Source organism: Aotus nancymaae, unplaced genomic scaffold, assembly GCF_030222135.1.
Source record: "Aotus nancymaae isolate 86718 unplaced genomic scaffold, 86718_ANA_hifiasm-v0.15.2.pri h1tg000077l, whole genome shotgun sequence".
Lineage (NCBI taxonomy): Eukaryota > Metazoa > Chordata > Mammalia > Primates > Aotidae > Aotus > Aotus nancymaae.
Window position 1 is genome coordinate 2,100,839 of NW_026988492.1, and position 22,883 is coordinate 2,123,721.

Here is a 22,883-nt window from a genome sequence, read left to right on the forward strand (position 1 = left end):
AGGCGTGAGCCACCGCGCCCGGCCCAAGATCTTCAAAATTTAATTGGACCTGAAATATTTATTTATTTATTTTTTATACACTCGCCCTTCTTGTTTTAAGGAGTATAGGTTGAAAATGGTGGTCCCGTATTCTCCATTCCTGACCACTGCTGAGAGTGGAATGCTGGTGGCTCCAGGGGAATTCAGGGCCGCATTGACCCTTCTGAAATACTGTACAGGAGAGCAAGTGAAAGCTGTGGTTAGTGCTGCTTTGCTTTAGGCTCTGTCCTTCAGTTCCTCAGAGCCCACGAGTGGGCAACATTTTTGTAATTTGGTAAAAACATTAAACTTCCCTCATCTGTCTCTTCCTTACCTCTTTCTGCATGTTTTCTTAGGATAAAGAAGATAATCTAAGTTATGCCTGGAAAGAGATTTTCTTTTTCTGTGTGTGTGTGTGTGTGTGTGTGTGTGTGTGTGTGTTTTAAACAGAGTCTTGCTCTGTTGGAGTGTAGTGGCACAGTCTTGGCTCACTGCAACCTCTGCCTTCTGAGTTCAAGCAGTTCTCTGCCTCAGCCTCCCGAGTATCTGGGATTAAAGGCACCACCACTATGCCCGGCTAATTTTTGTATTTTTAGTAGAGATGGGGTTTCACCATCTTGGCCAGGCTGGTCTTGAACTCCTGACCTTGTGATCCACCCACCTTGGCCTCCCAAAGTGCTGGGATTACAGGCATGAACTACTGCGCCTGGCCAAGATTTTTCTTTTTTTCTGAGACAGGATCTTCCGCTGTTGCCCAGACTGGATTGCAGTAGTCCAACTGTTGCTTACTGCAGTCTCAAGCTCCTGAAATTAATCAGATCTTTGTAATGTAAAACAATTTTAGACTGGGCACAGTGGCTCACACCTGTAATTTCAGTACTTTGGGAGGCCGAGGTGGGATAATTTCTTGAGGCCAGGAGCTTGAGACCAGCCTGGGCAACATAGTAAGACTCCGTCTCTAAAAAAATTAAAAAGTTAGCCAACCATGGTGATGCATGCCTATAGTCTTAGCTACTTGGGAGGATCACTTCAGCTGGGGAGGTTGAGGCTTCAGTGAGCTGTGGGTATGCCTCTGCACTCCAGCCTGGGTGACAGAGTGAGATCCTGTCTCCCAAAAAATAAAAATTAAAAACAAAATTAAAAAAATAAGAATGAAATGAAACAATTTTAAAGCCAACATTTTACTTATGATTATTCGTAACACTACGTAGTATTTCTTAGTGAACCAACCATCTCTATGTAAATATAATTTGTGATCAAAGATTATATCATTGTTTTGAATTCAAGAAATACCTTTCCATGGGATGGGATCCTTGTGTAGCTGTGACTAGATATCAGAAATTATTGTCATTACCCATCTAAACTATGGTTCCATGTTAGATTTAGAATGAGAAGTTGGAAATTTTGTTACTCATGATTGAGTAGAGGCTAGGCATGGTGGTGCACACCTGTAATTCCGTACCTTGGAAGACTGAGGCAGGATGATAATTTGAGCCCAGGAGTTCAAGACCAGCCTCAGCAATATAGTGAGACTTTGTCCAGAAAATTAGCCGAGGGTGGTGGCTTGCACCTCTCAGTCTCAGGTACTTGGGAATCTGAGGTGGGAGAATTGCTTGAGCTCAACAAGTGGAAGTTGCACTAAGCCAAGACTGTGCCATTGCTCTCCAACCTGGCGCCAGAGTGAGACCTTGTCTCAAAGGAAAAAGAGAAAGGAAATTGAGGGAGTAGAATTTGGGCATTGAGGTGAGTAAGTATAACCGTGAGAATGGGTTGTCATCCTCATCTCCACAAGTTGATTATCACTTTTTCAGTTTCCTGTTTCTGCTTTCAGTGAGTAAGAGGTTAACCTGGCTGTTGTCTAGCTTGCTCCTTCCAGCTTTAAAATGCTGTATCCAAAATTTTTCATGGCTTCCTTCTCTGTCAAAGTGGGTTAGGAACAGCTGAGAAAATTGGTTCAAACAAGTACCCTGGAAGAGACTGAGTTTTGGTGATCTTTCTCTTTTCCTTGAATTCCTTGGTTGGCTCTCTGGACAGGTCTGGTGGCTTCAGAGAAATCTGTGCCCCTTTTAGTTTTATCAGACCTACATCTCCAGGAGAGATTTTGATCAATCCTTTTTCATATTGGATCCCTTTATGTTCATAGCTTGATACAGATCCATGCTCCTGAGATCGTTTTTTCTTGTTTGATTTATAAAGACTGTTAAGATATTGGCCCGTTATATGTTATGACTTAAAACTAAAATATTATGCTTTTGATTTTGTCAGTGTATCAACTTGAAGGGTTTGCTGCCTTGACAGGAATTGTATTTGGGAACTTAATTATAATTTTCAAATTCTTTCTAATATAGAAATTATTTCTGTATTAGAATTTACCATGAAATTTTTTTGGCCTATTCAGCATTCTTGAGGTTCTCATCGAATTAAATTAATTTTATTATCTAGAAGATACTGAGTATGTGTCAGAAAGATTGGAAAAGGCATTATCAAGTGTGGAGAATGATACAGTTCATTTTTCAAGTCAGAGTGAGTTTTAAGAACAATAGATAATACCTTTAACATTTCAAAGGAAATATCCTGGTAAAAATTTAATGTACATGTTAGGATATTTTATTTTGTGTATTATTAATTTGTTGGGTAGTTAATTTGCTTGGATACATTATTTTCAAAAATTTTTTTACTTTATTCCTGTTGAAAACTTTTAACTCAGTTAAAAAAGAAAATTGACATTAAAAATGAAATATTAAGAAATTTGAGCTAAAGAGGTGCTATGATTATCTTTGGGCATTCAGAATCTTTGGATTCTGACCAGTGTTTTTGGTTGCAAACTTCACCATAGTTTAGCAGACTATTATCACAAAGGATCCCAATTTGGTTGTTTGACAAAAACACATGGATGTTTGAGTTTCCTCTTTGTCTTGCCATAGTTCTGTTGTAACAACTTTATAAACACATACTCTTTCTTTTGTCTTTTCCACACCTCTCATTAATGGCTATTAAGAATGTGGGGGAAACCTGTTAGCAGAAAGGAGAAGTGAGCTGTACACATATACCAGTGCTGATTCATGTGCTGAGGAATTATAGATAATAGGGGAACAGATTACTTGGCGTCAGTTCTACAACATTAGGCATTATACATAGGAAGTTGGTTAGCATGGATTTCAAATACTGCTTTTTAGTTAGTTCATTATACTTAGGAATAGCCATGCTCCTAGGGTAAGTGATAATGACTACAGTGTTTAGAATAAAATCCTTATTTTATTCCAAAAAGTAAGGTTTTCTTATTTTTTAAAAAAGTCTTAATAGGCATTTAGTTTATTAAAACTGATAGGAACTACCAAATTTTCTGCCTTCATTTACAGGTTGGTTATTAAACCTGCTTTTTGTGTATGTGAGTCATTTTATTTCACCCTTATGTGTCTCTCTTTTTTTCTGTTATTTATTTTTTAGAAGATGAGTGAATGAAGGTCGGAAAGTTCACTGACAACAATCCTATTTACAGATCACCTTATGGTTGTTATCTTCTTGTACACATTAGCGATATTATGGCTTCCAAGGTCGTGCTCTGATGTAGCCATAAGGAGGTACAAAAGATGAACCCCTGCCTCAAAGGCAGTAAGAAGTCTCCTACATCAAATCAGTATGATTGCTGATCATCTTAGCAAGCTTCATGTAATTAAAAACATTATTCTAAGCCATCATTATTAATTTTACTCCAGGCTCTTAATTTCAGATTAGATATCCTGAAAATAGTTCCCTTTGTTTTTTGTATATAATTTCCTGAAGAAATAATTAAACAGAACATTAAATTCTCTTTTACCATAATTGCAGAGTTGAAAAATATGGGAAATTTAAAATCTTAACATCACATGGGAATATTTGAAACTATATGATGCGTAGAGGTTCTGAGTGAAATGTATATGCATTGAGTAGTTTGTATTTCATAATATGGTATTATTTCTCATACGTCTTTAAAAAGTGGACATTTTTACAGTAAAGCAAAGTGGAAACATAGTTGGGTTTCCTGTGCTAACATAGAAATGTTAATTACTTCTATAATGTTCATGAAACCCCAGTTCTGACTTCTGCAACATAGGGATGTAGTCTTGCCAAGAAGTCTGACCATCAGCTAAATAGCTGTTTCTGGGAGATAAAGCCTTGGAGTTGCAGCTTAGTGTGCCAGGAATGAGCTGCTATCTCAAGGCCTTGGGTGGGTTCTATGTGATTTTACTGAATTGTAATAAATTTGGGGAGGGCTGAGGTGGGGAGAGGATACTTACTTTCCCTACCCTGAAAGAGATTTTCTCCATAGCCAGGATACCGCTACCAGGGAGCAGCAAATTAATGTGCATTTCCCAGCCGGAGTGTCTTTTTGACACCTGATGCTGTGGCAGTATATTTAGATGATAAGGAAAATCCCTGATCACAGCAGGAACATCTGTTTTTTTTTTTTTTTTGGCAAGAAGGACAGTTTCCCACCTGGTACAAAGCTGAGCAGCTATTTGGGGCAGCCTCATAAGTGGAGGATTAACGTCATAATTTTAAAAATGGAGAGTAATTTCTTATGGCATTTTTCTTGTATAATCTTTTAGATAAAGTAATGACTTAGCTAACAGATTAATTTGTGTGATTAGTAAATTTTATAATCATTAGAATTAAGTGTATTGATTTAAAAATTTTGATTTATAGTTATAATTTGATTCATAAGTGTTTATAGTCTTGAATAGATTAATTATGACTGCCGTATTTTAACAGTTATTTACACTAAAACAAATATTTTCAAGTTGAAAATAGAGTGCATAATGTATATTTCAGTGGACAGTGGTGAATGTCTAGTATACATAGTGCCATAGGAAATACTTAAGACGTTGTGTGCTGCGATGTTTATGGATACCCTTCCGTCATAAATACAGAGACACCACTTCACAGGCCTACAGTATGCACTTGTACACATTGTTTGCAGTAGATCGTGAACTAGACTGTGGCCAGACTTTGGGAATGGGAGGAAGAAACATGACTGAAATGCTAGTAGGACCTGCATGTGCTCTCAAACATATAACAGATATGTTGATAGGAATTAATGTATTTTAAAAGTTCTTGAATTGATTGATAATTTAAGATTGCTGTAAATAACTGAACTTTTCATACATTACATATACATTAATATATGGATTCATTATTGATTTTACATGAATTAGGAAAATTGCTTTGTTGTGAGAGTGAACATCAGTTTTATTTTTCTTATCCATGAACTCCTCCAAGTTGATCCCACAAATCTAAAATTGTAGAATTCTTCAAATGCAGTGTAAATGCACAGACCTTGCCATCTTCAGGCATTCTGTCTCTTAACCTTATTATTGTGTGTTGCTGTGCTGCACGTACTGCATGTCATCATTGACTTACATGGAGAGACAGTGTAGTGTTTTTTCTATGCAATTGGAAATAATCACATTTGCCAGAGACATCATATGCTGTAGGTGTGACATGAAATTGAAATAGGCATGTAACAGTGGTATGCATCTTTTAGTGTAAATCTAAACATACAGTCATTACATTTCACTGAAAACACATTTTACTAAAGTTTATCTTAATACTTCTTCAAAGCATTCCCTAAACAAATTTTAAAACAACTTATCAAAATGTTTTTTTTTTAAATTCCAGGATTCTGAAACTATGTGAAATAGGGAACATAAAAAATATTCATGAAAAAGTCATCCACATTGGCGTAAGCCACTGTGCTAAGTGCTTGGGTTTAAAGGTGAATGATGATCTGCCCAGGCTTCCCTGTGTAAGAGTAAAAATAGCAATTTTTAAAATTGACAAAATTATGAGTTAGAACCATAATTAAAGGAAAATTACAATATTGTAACAAAAAGCGTGGCATGATTAGTTCTATTGAGAATCTGTGAATGCTTCTTAGAAAGTAGCATTTGAACTGGGCTTTGAAGAATGTTCAGTATTTCTATAGAAGAAATGATATTGGAAGTCCAGGTCTTAAAGCAAGAATGAAGGTGAAGAGGTTTGTGTGGCACAGCAAGTACCAATGTCTGAAATTCCCTCTGGTCTACCTACAGCGTTTGCTGTAGGTATGACGTGATCCAACATACGTTTTAGGAAACTCCTCTGCCAGAAAGTGGTGTAGAACATTGTTAGAGAGGATATGGCTAGAGCCTGTGTCCAGTTAGAAGGTCACTCTTAAAATTTCAGGTAAGAGACAAGTTGATCCTGAACTACTAGGTTTATGGCCAAGGACTAAAATCAGTAAAAATTTGGTATCAATAAGACCTAGCGGCTGTGTGGATTAAAGAGGGAGGAAGAAGATTAAAGATAATTCTAAATATTTTAGGGAAGGGTGCCTGATTGAAAAGAGGGAGCCCAGTTTCAAGGTGTCTTTGGGACCTCTTGTTGGAAATTGAGATCATGAATTCAGGAAACAGTTTCTTTTTTGTGTCTTGTGTCTGAAAGTTGTCAGGATAGGACATGGTGAAATTGTGCACTTTTTGAGCTTGTCCAGAGATATAATAATCAGCAGTCCATAGACAGTGCCAACAATACCATTTATGGGAAGACGAAAAATGGTACAGATTCAGTAGGAGCAGAGGGTGGGTACCAGTAGCATACTGGATTCCGGACACCAAAAGGTGAGAATTGTGTGAAGCCTGATCTCTTCATTTCAAAAGTAGATTCTTTTTCTTTTCTTTTCCTTTCTTTTCATTTCCTTTCCCTTTCTCTCTCTCTCTCTTTCTTTCTTTCTCTCTCTCTCTTTCTTTCTTTCTTTCGTTTTTCTTCTCTTTCTTTCCTTCTCTTCTTTGTTTTCTTTCGTCTTGCTCTGTCACCCAGACTGGAATACAGTGGCATGATCTTGGCTCACTGCAACCTCCACTTCTGGGTTTCAAGTGATTCTCCTGCTTCAGCCTCTCAAGTAGCTGGAACTGCAGGCACCCACCACCACGCCTGGCTAAGTTTTGTATTTTTAGTGAGAACAGGGTTTCACCATATTGGCTAGGCTGGTCTCGAACTCCTGACCTTGTGATCCACCTGCCTTGGTTCCCAAAGTGCCGGGATTACAGGTGATTCTTTTTCTTTTCAAGTTATATTTTGTCACTATGCAAATACCCAGTTACATATCAACTCTGAACATAATAGCTTTAGTATGATTATCTTTGCCTGAATTAATTATTTCATGAGGAGTTGAAAATGGTCATGTTTCTAATTCTGTTAGTATTTGGCAGTCATCTGAAAAGACACGTTTCCCCTCATCAACTGGTGCTGTTGGTTTCTCTGAAATATAGTTTGTACTGAAAAGAGAGGATAGATTTTTAAAATACTTTTGGTTTAATTACTCATTTTCTAAGTAAGTAGTTGGTGTAATAATCACCTCAAATGGTGGAAAATGAGTATAAAAGCCTGTTTCCTAGTCAGTGATAGCCTTAAGACTTTTGACATAAAATTATGCTTGCATTTCAGTGTACTTTCAGTCCTCCTTCCCTTAGGATCTGTCATTAATAGGTTTATCTACCCTTTCTGACTTATCTGAATTTCTTATCAGTATATTTATGGACTATCATATGAAACAGTATTTCCTTTTTTCTGAAGCTCTAGTTTTAAGGAGAGACTCTTAGTATGTTGAGATATGGTGAACCTTAGTTTCTAGTTTGCTTCCTTCTTTAGTTTTTGTCCATGTCTTCTCCTTACTATTTCTAGTAAACAGAACTTGCTGCTAAAGTTTAATCTTGCTACTGAGTTTTTAAAGATTTTATTTCTTGCAGCTAATTCTTAAAGTTTATAAAGTTTCATATCAAAATTTATATTGGCAAATGTTTATCAATTTCTTTTTGTTTGAACATATGTCCCAATATTGACATAAATCCAAGACTGTCAATTCATTTTTAAGTTTTATTCCCTAATGGGACTCATGAAGGAAGAGCAAATAGTATCCTGATCTACAACTAAGTTCTATACATTGCAAACCTGTAACACTGCACTTTTTTGTTTCTGTGTTTGTACTCAGTGTTCATATAGTTTAGCACTTGGAGAATAAGTAACAGTCATGCATATAATATTTACAGCCAGATTACTCTTAACAGCGTTACTAAGGATACGTTAGTACTTCCCCTAACTTGGTGTACTGATTTAAGTGGGTCCAGCTGAAGGTAATAATTTACTTTGTTCTTGTAGGAGATGATTTAGATGTCGTCATTGAACTAAAAAGTTTGACTCCTTTAGTTTATCCTAGCTTTCTCATTTCTGTTTAGAACATTGAAATGAAGTTTTACAGCTCCTAATCCAAAGGAAGTTTAATTTTTTATTTAAAAGAAATGTCAAGTAGCATTTGGTTGTTCTGGGAGTATTAAAAACTTAGTTGATAAATATTTATATAAAGACATCACTTGTCATATCCATGTCAAAGTGAACAATTATGTGCCTGTTATCTAACAAATACTATGATAGGCCAATTTTTTCTTGGTATTTGAGTTAATGCTGACTACTAACTTGTGACGTAGGTAACAGAAACAGCTTGGAAAATCTAAATCTCTTACCCCAAATCACAAAACCGTAAGCTCTGAAGAAAAGGCAAATTTATTAGTCTTCCTTATTTTCAACATTTCTGATGAATTAAGATGGTACCTCATAATTGAATTATGAGACTGGAAAGAGGAGAAAATGCCATAGTTGAGACAGAGTGAAAGTCTTGTGTAGAAGTGCTTTTCACTTTTCGGTGCACATACTTGGCTTAGGTGATAGATTTGGGTAGGAGTGCAAAATGTAGTGTTTTGTCTGTTGTGTGCCTTGTGTGTGTGCCACCCTTCCTGCTGTAATTACTATACTTGCCTGTCCTTGGCCTGTAATTATAACCTTGTGTGTATGGTTATAATTCTGAGGTCTAATCTGGGTGGGATGTCCTCAGTCAGCTATTTTGTATAGGATTGGAAAGATATTTTAAATATGTAGAATCATTTTTCTGCTACTTTTGAAAAACCAGGTGCATTACTGATTTGCAAGGTCTGGTTTTTTACAAGACGCCTTTTTGTTTCTTTTTGAATAGAAAGATGAAAACTACAGAAGCCTCCCACGGGATACTAGTAACTGGTCTAACCAATTTCAGAGAGACAATGCTCGCTCGTCTCTGAGTGCCAGTCACCCAATGGTGGGCAAGTGGCTGGAGAAGCAAGAACAGGTAACATGACAAATCCTTATATGTGCGTCCTTGCTGTAACATCCTATCCCACACCCCAAAGATGTTTCTCCCATCTCAATCATTGGTTATGATTAAAAGTAAAGTATTTTAACAAACTTTAGTTAAGTACCATTTTCAGTGTCAGAGTTTATCTAACATAAATGTAGGATATTTCTGTGCCGGTCTCTGATCAAAGATTTATTGTGAGCAGTTATGAATATTTGCAGTAGATTCTGAAGGTTCAGGACTTTAGAATTTGTAATGCTGCAGAGGCACAGGTGTTTGGCAGTGAATCATGCTGTTTGTGAGTAGACTTTCAAGGCTCTTCTCTTCTTTGATAGGTAATAAGTCGAAGGATCTGAAGACACATATTAAAACTTGCTGTCATATCTAAGTTCACTGTACGAGAGAAATATATCCTATGGTGTTGTTTTAGAAATTAGATTACAGTATTTTGTAAAGTTTGGGCACTTATCCCTTCATAAATGTCAAGGACCTATTTTAGGTTTATCAGTCTTCAGAGTTATCTATTTCACTGTGCAGTGCAGCCACCTACAATTCATGAAATCAGGATTGTTTACCACTCAGAAATAATTGTTTTCTGCCTTGGAAAGAATGACTGTTTACAAAGTTGTTACATTACTGTTAGAGAAGTCCTTCCTTCTTATGAAGACTAAGCATGTATCTGATGAGTTAATTCTTTCAGTGTTATTTTTTTAATGCCTCAGTTCTTTCTTATTTACTTAACAATGGGTTTTTTTTGTAGTAGGGAATCCCAGTATTGCAATTTTAATTGTGTTTTCTCCTAGCTTTATTGAAGTTTGATTGACAAATAAAAATAGTATGTATTTAAAGGGTACAGTGTGAGGTTTTGATATATGTATATATTAATAAAATGTCACAATCAAGATAATCTATCTGTCACATTACATAGATATAATTTTGTGTGGTGGAAACACTTGAGATCTACTCTGTTAGCAAAATATTTTTTAAATTAAGTTCCATTTTTTTGAGATGGGGTTTTGTTCTGTCACCCAAGCTAGCGTGCAGTGGTGCAGATATAGCTCCCTAAAGCTTCGAACTTCTAGGCTCAAGTGTTCCTCCTGCCTCATTCTTTCTGGTAACTAGGACTACAGGTTTAAACCACTGTGTCCAGCTAATTAAAAAAATTTCTTTTTGTAGAGACAGGGTCTCACTTTGTTGCCCAGGCTGGTCCTGAACGCCTGGCTTCAAGTGATCCTACTGCTTTGCCCTCCCAAAGTGCCATGGTTATAGGTATGAGCTACTGTGCTTAGCCTCTTAGCAAATTTCAAGTATAAAATTAATTAGACTCACATGCTATATATTAGGTCTCCAGAAGTCATTCATCCTACAATTTAAAGTTTTTAAGCTATGGCAATATTTTTCATTTTTCCACACCCCACTCCCTTGTAACTGCCATTCTATACTGTTAGTATGAGTTATTTTTTTTCCCCCCAAGATTCCACTTACACATAAAATCATACATACAGATTTTGTCTTTTTGTGTTTGGCTTATTTCTCTTAGCATAATGCCCTTTAGATTCATCCATATTGTCACAAACGTCAGAATGTCCTTTTTTATTAAAGACCAAATAATACTCCGTTTTATACATTTATGTATACACACACACACACACTCTGTATATTACATTTTCTTTATCCATTCCTCTGTTGTAGGCCACTCAGGTTGTCTCCATATCTTGGCTATTGTGAATAGTGCTTCTGTGTACGTGGAAGTGCAAATATGTCTTTGATATAGTGATTTCATTTCTTATGGATGTATATGCAGAAGTGGAATTGCTGGATCATATGGTAGTTCTATTTTTTAAATGTTTTGAGGAGACTTCATACTTTCATAGAGGCTGTCCTCATTTACATTACCACCAGCAGTATACCTGGGTTTCCTTCTCTCCACATGCTCACTAACATTTATATTGTCACCTTTTTTTTTTTTTTTTGAGATGGAGTCTCGCTCTGTTGCCCAGGCTGGAGTGCAGTCACTCAATCTCGGCTCACTGCAACTTCCACCTCCCGGGTTCAAGCGATTCTTCTGTCTCAGTCTCGCAAGTAACTGGGATTATAGGCTAGCACCACCATGCCCAGCTAATTTTTTATATTTTTAGTAGAGACAGGGTTTCACCATGTTAGCCAGGGTGGCCTCAAACTCCTGATCTCAAGTGACACACCCACTTCAGCCTCCCAAAGTGCTGGGATTATAGGCGTGAACCACTGCGCTGGGCCATATTTTGATGTTTTGATAACAGCCATCCTACCAGTGTGAGGTGATGTCTTACTTTGCTTTTGATTTACATTTCCCTGATGATGTGATACTGAGTATCTTTCAGTGCTTTTAATAAATAAAAAGCCACATGTTTGTTTAGTTGGTCACTTATTTTCTTTAAAAAGTTCCTATGGATGGAAAACAAGGTGAGTGCTCAGAGAGAGTTTAGTTGCTTTGGTAATTTTTAAAATTATTAAAAATTTTGTTAAATAAATGGAATCAATTGTTTTTCAATTTAGATTAATGATAGCTGTAGAAAGAAATCATAAGTATTTTACATATTTCATCTCAGCCTGTTTTGTGGCATAAAGATCCTAAAATAACTTTGTGGATGTAGGGTATTCAAATATGAAACAGCAAAAAGGGCCAGCTCGCCTTGCACGCCCTGATGGCACAGGAATAAAATCAGGAAATATCTTGATTATATTAAGTGTTAGCATACAAACATTGTGTGATGGAAATAATTTTAAATAATAAAAAAACAACCATAGCAGTTCTATGAAGGAAATGTAATTTTCTCAACATAGTACAGATTTTTAAACTAATCGATATTAGTATCTTATAATTACTTTGACATAAATGTTTTTAAGGTTTAGATAGTTTCTCATGGGCCCAGGAATCAGACTGACTAGTCAGTAGCTGTTTACCATATGTGGGATTTGGGCAAATTACTCTACTTGTCCGTACATTAGTTTACTCATCCAGCAAATGAGGATAATTGTAGACCTTGTCTTAGGTTGGAGTGTCAAGTGATACAATACCCGCCAAAGGCTTAGATTCAGGCCTGGTACCTAGAAACATTCAACGTATTAATATAAAAGTTAGGACAGATAACAGTCGACCTGGAATCTAGAATGAGGAGATGTTTGGCATGTATGTAGCAGGAAGTGTGGAGCTAGGGAGGATCTGAGGGGTAAGTGTGTAGCTTAGCCTCCTCACTGACATTTTTTCAGGGAGCCTTCCTCAAGACCATCTTAGCTCTGTGCTCTAGCTTGTTCTTTTCTTTCAGAGCCACATCCTTGCACAAAGGAAAGGGAACAGAGCTTGTCTTCTTTTTGTGATTCTTTGTAAAAGCAAATCCATTTTTTCTAATAACCTCCTGACAGATCCCTGATCATGCTGGCTGGAATTGCCCTACTCTTCTGCTCATGTCAAAATCAAAGTGAGTGAAAGCACTGGTCCAGGTTTCCATGGATAGAGCTTGACCTCTGGAGCTGGAGCTGGGGCAGGAGCTCCCTTGTTTACCTTCACTGAAACACAGTTGCCGGTCACTACACACAGTCAGGGGTCTGTTGAAGCGAGAAACAAGGGATATTTGGGCAGCAGTGGGGAGTGACAACTAGAAGTTGGCTGAGAATGCTAAATAAGACCTTTTCTTTTTAACTGCAAAATTGGTAGAAAAAGATGGGCAGCCCAGAGTTTCTAATATACAACTTAATTATAAAGAAATAACTTTTATCTTTCTGTTGTCATTGTAGATCTGTTTTTAAGGAAGTAGTATAGTTATTCTTTGTAATTTTGGTATAAAATAGTTTCTTTTTAAGCAAAAAGGATGGCATTGAGAAGCCACAAACACAGCAAAGTCCGAGCTTTGATTTGCTTCTGTTGAAGTTGCTTGAGTTAGTTGTTTGCATAGACTGAGGGGGCATCCAAGTCTGAAAACATCTTCTCTGGCATAAGTGTAAAAAAATGATAACCCATTCCTTAAATATGATTTGAGTGAGACTGTATACTAGAGGAGTAGAAGCCATTGATGTTTTCACATCTAGCAGAATAATTAAACCAAAATTTATGGAGCAGGACAAGAACCACAAAAACAAAACCCCCTCTAAAATCTTTTCAGAAGTAAACACTATTGTTTGTGCAGGTTATGCTTTATACACTGGAAATCTATTCCACCTATTTCCCATTTAATTGTGAGTTTATTCTGTTTACCATTCCCAGAAGTCACCTGAGTTTAATGACCTGATGTCTCTTCCGAGGCTTTTTCTCTTTCGTTTTTGCTATTAAACATATAATAAAGAGGATTGCATCATGTAGTTGGAAGAATATTTTGTATGCTTAAAAAAAAAGAAAAAAGAAAAACCCTCTGCCTTTCCAATTTGGGAACACCGAGGTAGAACTGATGGCTATTTTCCTGTAGTTGTGTGGTCTGGAGCAAGGTCAACAGAGTTCTAGATTTTATGTGCCTCCTGTGGTTTTGTTTTTGCTCTGTTTTCTACTTAGTGCTTGTCTCTCATTATCTGTTTCTGAAGGCAGTTATGATGTTATCAGCTTTACCAGTGGGAATAAGCAGAAGAAATGGAAAGGCAAAAGAGGACTTTAAAGTGCTAAGCTAGCAGGCCCCTCTAGAAGTCTAGGGTGTCTTATTCTTTTGGTGGTATTTCTATAAGAATATTGGTTAGTTTTATCTCTGTAACAAAAGATAGGTTATGTATCTTATTAGAACTCTGTGTCAGGAAGCACAACATAATTTCCTAAAAAGTAGCTGGACTTTTTAGTTGCTAATCACCTTGTTCAGAATAACTCATAGCTGAATCCTACCTCAGATTCGTCTCACAAAGTAGAGCACTGTGTATCTTTTAAGCATTCTTTTATGTCAATCTTGACCTAAGAAGGGAGATTTCAGAGGAAACAAAAGATTCGAAAACTAAATGGTTTGTAGTTGTCTTACTTTGAACACATTTTATGCTTCTGAAATTTGGACTGTGACACTCAAGAAACAAAAAAAACAAAACTTTAGTTTTGATGTTTGACAGTGTTTTAAGAAGTTCAAATTCCTTTGTAACTGTAACTGTTTCCCTGACTCAGCATAGAATATAGTTTGATATTGGCAGATAATAGATCATAAGCTATTTCTTATACCTATTGTTCTTATATCCCCACACTTCACTGCAACTCATAAATTCCACAGAAGAGGCAGCAGGAACTTTGTGATACCTGATTGGAAGAATTTAGGAGCAGAAAGTAGAGGGACCTTAAGGAAAATATAAGCTAATTGGGAGCCTGCCATTTTCACAACCTTCTCTTGATGAACAGGCCTGAGCCCAATTAGCAGAAACAGCAAGGAGGCACAAGACATGTTCCAGCTGCTGCTTAAGCTCTGTTATAGGGGAATGACTGCCCTGACCTTTAGAGCAAAATCCATGTTTACGGGTTCTCTCCATCTAAAAAATGTCATTTATTGGAGATTATACAAATGGAGGCAAACTGGAAGGAAAACTATCTTAAATGTTTATTGATGAAGACACAATGCCAATGTGTACCTCATTTTTGTACCTTTGCCAGCCATGAAGGAATTCCACCATCCAGTGTCAAGTCTCAAGGTCTCAGAGGCCAGAGTTTTGGAAGCAATGTTGATGCCTTTTTTTCCTTTTTAAAAAAAAATAAGCCTTTGTCACTTCCTGCAGCTGTGATGCTTTTTCTTTATACTTTTGAGAATAGTTATGCATTATAAACAGTATTCACATGATACATGCTATGGTTTGGCTGTGTCCCCACCCAAATCTCATCTTGAATTGTAATTCCCACAGTTCCCATATGTCATGGGAGGAACCAGGTGGGAGGTAATTGAGTCATGAGGGCAGGTCTTTCCTGTGCTGTTCTCATGATAATGAATAAGTCTCATGAGCTCTGATGGTTTTAAAAATGGGAGTTTCCCTGCACGAGCTCTTTCTTTGCTGCCACCATCCATGTAAATGTGGCTTGCTCCTCCTTGCCTTCCGCCATGATTGTGTGGCCTCCCCAGCCACGTGGAACTGTAAGTCCATTAAACCTCTTTCTTTTGTAAATTGTGACCAGTCTGGGGTATGTCTTTATCAGCAGCATGAGAACAGACTAATACAACACATAATATATAAGTTATATTCATACATTTTTTGAAAAGGTAAGTTTCTATGTGTTTAATTTTTAGTTTTCATTGTAATTTATAGCCAAATTCTTGAAGATCGATGGCAAAATTAATTTAAAAACTAGTGAAGAAACATTTTTCTGCGTATCTAGGTTTTATGGAGGCAGTTTTTAAAAGATGTGTTTCTTTCCAGGCTAGTCAATAAGTAATTGTGGAAGTAAGTTTGCCTAGGTTTTAGCTTGTTGTTATAAAATGGTGGGTGTCTGGGATGATCAACCTGTGGTTCCTGCATCCACGTGACTTATCAGAGTTGGTTTTTTTTTTTTTTCCACTGATCTGTCTATGTAGTGGAAAAATCCCCTTCCTTGCCCAAGTTCTTACTAACCTTTTCTAAGTGAAAAAAAGAAAAAATTGTCATTTCCCTGAGATCTGGAACTATCCAGATGACATAAAGAGGTTGTACTCTGGAGTATGAAATGATAATGTTTTCTTATCTTTTTTCTTTTTTAATCTTTAAGAGACAGGGTTCTTGCTCTGTTGCCCAGACCGGAGAGCAGTGGTGCAGTCATAGCTCCCTTCAGCCTCAAACTTCTGTGCTCAAGCAATCATCCTGCTTTAGCTTCCTGAGTAGCTGGGACTACTGATGTGCACCATCACCCCTGGCTAATTAAGATTTTTTTTGTACAGATGGGGTGGTCACACTGTGTTTCCCAGGCTGGTCTCTAACTCCTGGCCTTAAGTGGTTCTCCTGCTTTGGCCTCCCAAATTACATTTTACATTTTCTCAATTACAGTAGGAGGTGGTTTATTCAGCAGTCTGATTACAACAGCTTCAGATTGGTCAGGGAAATGACTAAGGGGTTACAGCATTAAACCATGGAAGAGCTATAGAAATTGTGATATAGGAATAGATAGGGCTTCGTGGTGTCTGCCATCAGTAGTGAGACTTAAGGATAGATTCTGATGCTGCCAGATAGTAATAAAATGTGGGTTTTTGGGGTTTGTTTATTCTGTAGCCTGTAGTCACTGAGGATCCAAATGACTGTTCACATTATCTGATTAAAAGTAAACTAGGCCCCTTGCCTCCAAATTCCAAAAGTTCTATGAAAAAGAAGAGGATTTATTAATATTATTTACCAGTTGGCAAACCTTCATAAAATTCGTAGAGAAGCACAATAATTGTGTTTATCTCTAGCAACACCAAATGTAGAAACTAAAAACATCAAGATTGTTTTAAAATTAAACTTAGTTTTTATTATAAAATACCAGAGCTTTTTTTTGATAAGAGAAATCTGTCATGTTCACAGTAACTCCCAAAATAAAACCAAAACAAACTTTTAAGGGAGTTGTATTTTCACCTGGATATATTAATGCCAATAGCAGATTATTTTGTTGTGCTTTCATGATAGAATGCCTACTATTTTAACACGTGTTAAAATTATTTTTAAAAAAATGATGATCAAAACACCCTATTATGTATGGGACACATTATTTTCCATGAACCCTGCATATTTTCTGCCTTGATTATCCAAGAATTCTGGACTAGAAACAGCAGTGGATGCACAGGGCTGGAGTGTGCTCTGGTGGACGCTCTTCTTAGAAGGACACACACATTTTTTGGGGAGCTTCCAGTCATGTGCAGGGTTACTTTGGACCTGGGAGTACCAGATGGCACTTTACCCTTCCGTATATTTAACATCAAAAAGACATAGTGAGTCTGGGAAGCATGCTTCAAGCCGCTCCTCCAATGAGTGTGTCCTGTTTTCTGATTCCTAACACTGGTTGTGTGGAAAGAATCAAAGATAGGTAAACTGCAAATTGCATTTTCACTGTATACAAAATAGGGAGAATTATACCCATTTGGCAGATGGGTATGATTTTGTGTGCAAAGCTTAAGTGACACAGCACACATTCCAACAAAGACCCAGTTTCTTGTATATTGAACACACTCATAAGATGCTGTTTTCTTTCCTATATTTTTAGGTAAGATTAGGTTTATTGGTTACACCTCAACTACTCCCTTATGTGTTGGGTATCTCCTTTTCTTAAATATTATTTTTCTCTTTGCATATTGGAAGTACCATTTGGTATGCTGGGGTGGTTTATTTTCATCGCTGGTGTATTTCTAATGCCCTCATCATCATTTCAGAATTGGATTTTTGCTTCTGTGGCATCATATCAGAATTAGAATAAAATTTAATCTTTTAAAATCATCTCTGGTTCTTTTCTGAACAACATAATCTGACACAAAAATGACATCAGTGTTAATCTCTATGTCTGTGTCCATTTCTTTTATTCCCTTTTGTTTTTGGCAAGCGTTCCTGGTTTTAATAAGATTAAATGTAAGGATACCATTAAGAATGCTAAGTATGTTGTGAGGGCTTCTGCTTGGCCACTTGCTAAGCATCTAGATCCCTGTGTGATATGAATGGAGTTCGAAGGGGCACAGCGTCACTTGTCACTCATTTGCTTTTGAACCTGGGGTATGCAGTTAAATGGAATACTCGTTAATTTCTCCTTTAAAACAAATTTTACAGCTGTCTGTATTTATTGCTTCTTTGGCCTATGGATCTAAAAGCCTGCAGCAGCAGGGAAGTAACTTAGAAATTTTACTGTGTGAAAAACCTTTGGTGGTGTGTGGATTAACCTTCAGATGAAATGTTAGGAGCTGATGGTTTTCTTACCTGTGAATACTGCTGCTAGAACTAGATACTTAGAACTTGCACTACAGATAAAGATACATTTTCATTTTTAACTTTGACCCTCAGGTGCCTTTGCATATTTTCATTTTGGCAGTCTTAAAGATTTTTGTTGTGAGCTGTGTGATTAAATATGACAAGGGAAGGAATACATGCTTTGTACTATATCTCTCTTTATTCCCATCCATCTGTATGTCATTTGCTTTTGAAATTGTGTTTTTTGTTTCTAAGTTCCATCTATGTTCCATAAACTGTGCAACTGCTATTCTTATCTGGTTATCAAATTGCATTTTCAGTCTGTAATGTATTGTTTTCACTACCTGTATTCTACAAGCCTGCTTGTAGAAATTGAATCACTTTTATAGGTCATTTTTTATTTTGGAATTTTATGATCTAGGTATTTAGACTTTTTCATCTATTTCTATCCCAGCTTTTCCCAGTTACATTCAACATGGTCTTGAAATGGCCCTAAAAACCTGTCTTAAGTGTGGAAACATTTTGCCCAATGGTTGTATGTTCTCTTCCTGCCACTGAGGCCTGGGTGTATGTGCCCTATAGTATTTTTATTTCTTCTGTATATATATGAGCCATGCTTTTCCTTTAGTTTCCTTTTTTTATTTCCTGTGCTCTAATGGCTGTTAGGAAGGAGGTTGTAGATTATCTTTTTAAATAGCTGAACAAATTACAAAGAAATGAAAGTATGGTATTGGGGTTAGGTTGGGGTAGGCTTTTGGGTTTCATTTCATATGTCAGTATTATTACTATCCTTTATAGTAAGCACATATTACTTTTTACATGTTATTATTTTTAGCAATTCCAGCACTTTGGGAGGCTAAGGCAGGTGGATTACTTGAGGTCAGGAGTTTTAGACCAGCCTTGCCAACATGATGAAACCCTGTCTCTACTAAAAATACAAAAATCAGCTGGGTGTGGTGGCCCACACCTGTGATCCCAACTACTCAGATGGCTGAGGCAGGATAATCATTTGAACCCAGGAGGCTGAGGCTAAGCCGAGATTGTACCACTGCACTCCAGCCTGAGCAACAGAGTGAGACTCTGTCTGGGAAAAAAAAAAAAAAAGAAGAAATGTTTTTATTTTTAATATATAACTTCGCAAGGCTGCAAGACTGAACTTTTTTTTTTCTTTTTCCTGCAAGTACTGTCATTTCCCAACTGTAAGATGGAATTGCAGTCTTCATATGTGTTGGAATTAAGTTTAACCCTTTGAGAAGCACCACCTCTTTTCCTACCTTTAGTAAGCCCTTTAATTTCCCGAAGCAGTTCATTAACTGGGCCTCTTATGACTTGGATTTGTATTCCATTGAAAAAATGGAAGCATGGTTCCCACCACCACTTTTACAGCCCTGCACTTCCTGGAATGCAGAAGCTTCCCTGACCTCTCAAATGCCAAAGTTTTCTCTCCCAGCCTGTCTCCCAACCCTTCTCCGTATTAGGACATTGCTTTTGTGTTAATCTCCTGTCTGTGGAGTCATGCATGTAATCTGTCTACACAGTCGTGAATGTCTCTTGTTTTTCTCTCTCTGCTAGAACTTTCCTATCAGCAGATAGGCTCATCCAACCCCAGTCCTCCCCGGCAAGCCCCTGTCTCACTGTGGCCCCAGCCTGGCTTGCGCTCCCTCAAAGTTCGCACACTTGGTTCCCTCTTAGTTTTATGCAGTCACCTGTCTTCCCCTCAGGGACCTTCCTCAGTCCCCCCATTTAATGGCAGGTGACATCCCTGCAGCCTTCCATTATTGTCTCTTTGCTCACCGTCCTCTTTTCTGTGATATTTATGAATTACATTTGTCTTTTGTTTCTTTTTTATTTTTTGTCTTTGTTTCTATCTGTTTTGCTGTCCTAAAATGGCCCAGGCATCATCTCGTTTACTGTTTGTAGCTCCGTGTGAACCCTCATGTAAGTCTTTCAATAAATTGAAAGGAAAAAGTTCATAATGTCCTTACATTTTCTAATATCATGTATTATGGGTGGATCTTTGTTGGGTGAACTAAATTGACTATTTTATAATGCCATATTATGTGATATTGTGATTTTTATTAATTATGAGCGATAAACTATAGATTATAGGTAAATAAATGAAAACTTGAAGACATACATTTGTAAACCTCATAAATAGTTGTACTATTACATCATTGATATTTTGATGACATTATTGCTTTAACTTAGCATCTGCATATGGCAAAAAGAAAAATGTGATTATAAACCAAAGGACCAAGAAATGGGGAGAAATGTAAGTTATCTCAAATAATGTAATGTTTCTGTTTTTTAAAATCTTGATATGATAGAGAGCACAGCCTTTGTTGTGCATAAATTTAATTATTTGTGAACTTTCTTCAAGAACGTCTTACAGTTGAGCATAGATTCAAGTGTTAGAAGATGAGTACCCGCAGTCTGTCTCTGCTGGTCGGTGTCCAGTGGTGTCTGCTGAATCACAGTTGATCACAGTAGCCCTGGGAAAGCCATCTGGCTCTCCAGGGGTTTTGTATAGTCAGTGATGGGACAGAGGGTAAGACCTGATATGAGCTACTTATGTGAGACTTTTGTGCAACATAATGAAAAAAAGGCCAAAAAAGTATTCTTATAGGCCCAAGATAGTTGTCAATTCTATTAGCTCTAAAAATATTTAATTAAATATTTAAGATGTTTAATTATCAGGAAATATTAAATTACTCTTCATGTTTATATAACTAAAGTGACATAAATTTTCTGTTAAATTGGAAAAACAATATTTGAACAAACCATTTGATTATATTGAATAATTTATAAGCAATTGAGTTGAACATAACATAGTTAAGTATTCTCTCCAGAAAATATTACATATTTTATTTGTTTGGGATCAGATTTTAGCTGTTTAAAATTTTATTTTCTTCAGAGAGTCCAGGGGTTTTTTATATTTATTCAAATGAAAATAAATTATGCTCTTAATGTAGGACCCCAAACTGGTAAAATTTTTTTCTTAGAGGTGAATTTTTTCTTATTCTAGGAACAATGGATGTTTGCTTACATGTTCAATGTATACAAAACAGATATTATAAATTCTGATCTACCATTAATATGTAATACCTAGTATATAGCTTTTGGGGAGTATTTTTTTCAGTTCTCTGAGTAAAGCTTTTTTTGTACATGGATATTTTTTAGAAATTGATATTTGATATGGGAATTATTTTGAGTTTTGGAAATTATTTTCAAATATAGAAGAAATATTCTTCATTATGGTAATGCATAAAAAGTTTCAGCTGTTGAAGATTTTTTTGTTTTTTTGAGTTGATGATGATAGGTGTCCCTATTCCTTATTATGATTAGGGTTCATTAGATGTCTCTATGAGATGCAGGACTCGAATCTTCTCTGTTCCCGTGGGATACAGCATTACTCTTTGGACTTCAGGGGGATTAATTTGATAACATTATTTTTATAATTTCTAAAATTTTGTTTTGAATTTTGCAGAGGTAATATATACATAGTTCCAAAATCAAACCATTATACATGTATACACAAAAGAGTAGTCTCCCTCCTACAACTGTCTTGTCAGCTAGCTCTCCTCCCCATATGCAACCAGTTATTTGTTTCTTGTGGCTCATTTTAAATGATACCGTGCTTTTATGAGCAAATATGAAAACATATTCTCTTTTTACTTTTTTATATAAATGCCACTACAGTATCCTGTGCTTTGAGGTTTATTTTTTGGGGGGTGGGGCTTAATGTAGCTTGAGGATCTTTACAGACACACATAAAAGGTGTCCATTTTTTAAACACGTTGATAATTTTCCTTTGTATTATCTGGGACAATGTTTATTGATGGGCGTTTAGGTTATTTACTGTCCTTTGTTCTATTGCACAAATATACTGCAGTAAATAACCTATTATAAATAAGTCATTTTGTACTGAGTTTCTCGAAGATAAATGCCTAAAAATGAAATTGTACATTTATACATTGTACAGGAATATTATGTACGTTTGTAACTTTGATAGATGTTGTCAAACTGAACCTCAGTAGACCTTGTACCATGTTACACTCCACTAGCAATGCCCAAGAGACCCTGTTCACTATATCACCTCACATTGTGACATGATGTTGTATGCAGTCTATTAAATTGATGTGATCAGTTGTGGCTTTAAAATATCTCCGTTTACACATTCTCTAAAGCAGAAGGCTGTTGATGCATTTGGCCAGCATGCAGGTTACAAGTGGGCCTCCTGTACTGTTTGGGAGCAGAGACCATTCAAAACCCTCCCCTTTCCTCTGACAAATAACAGTTAAGGAAAAGGATGTCTTGGGGAGGGAGCTGAGTTCTTGTTGCTCTTTTAGAGCATGGAGTTCAATTCTTTAGTATTTGCTCAAATATCAATCACTCTGAAATGCCTTGGATGCCCTTTTTCCTTATCTGAGTGTTTTCCTTCCTTCCTTAATTTCTTGGTGGACACTATCGAAGTTTGAGTACAGGGAAGAATTCAGACACTGCAAAAAATCCATTTTTAAGTGGCCAGTTTTCATTAAAGTTATTGTCAATTTTTTGATTCAAGTGCAATATATTTGGTAAACTTGCCTGAATAATCTTATAGAAAAGCATTGGTAAGTATAGGTTTAAGAAATGTTTTTCTTCAGTTGACTTCGAATCTTTTAAATTAACATGTTTGGAAATGTTAAGTACATAAAATTCACATAAATCAAATGAGACTTTCTGAAAGTTCTTACCTTTGGCATAACTTGTGTATTCTTTTCATATTTGAAATCTCAGGTATTTGATTCATATTTTTCTATTATCAACTACAATTGAGTTATTACCCCTGACTGTTCCTAGCTCCTATTTGATAGTTAGTTGA

General features: G+C 36.5%; 1 protein-coding gene across 20 annotated transcripts in view; it reads left to right on the forward strand.

Moving 5' to 3' along the window:
- The window catches only part of PARD3 (par-3 family cell polarity regulator), a 704,358-nt gene that overhangs the window by 351,323 nt on the left and 330,152 nt on the right, over positions 1 to 22,883 (forward strand). For 16 of the 20 annotated variants that reach the window (XM_021665196.2, XM_021665212.2, XM_021665198.2 and 13 more), the window contains exon 5: positions 9,062 to 9,193. The exons of the other annotated variants lie outside the window; for them this stretch is intronic. In XM_021665196.2, coding sequence (XP_021520871.2) covers positions 9,062 to 9,193 — 132 coding nt within the window. The remainder of the gene's footprint in view (positions 1 to 9,061; positions 9,194 to 22,883) is intronic. 20 annotated transcript variants of the gene reach the window in all.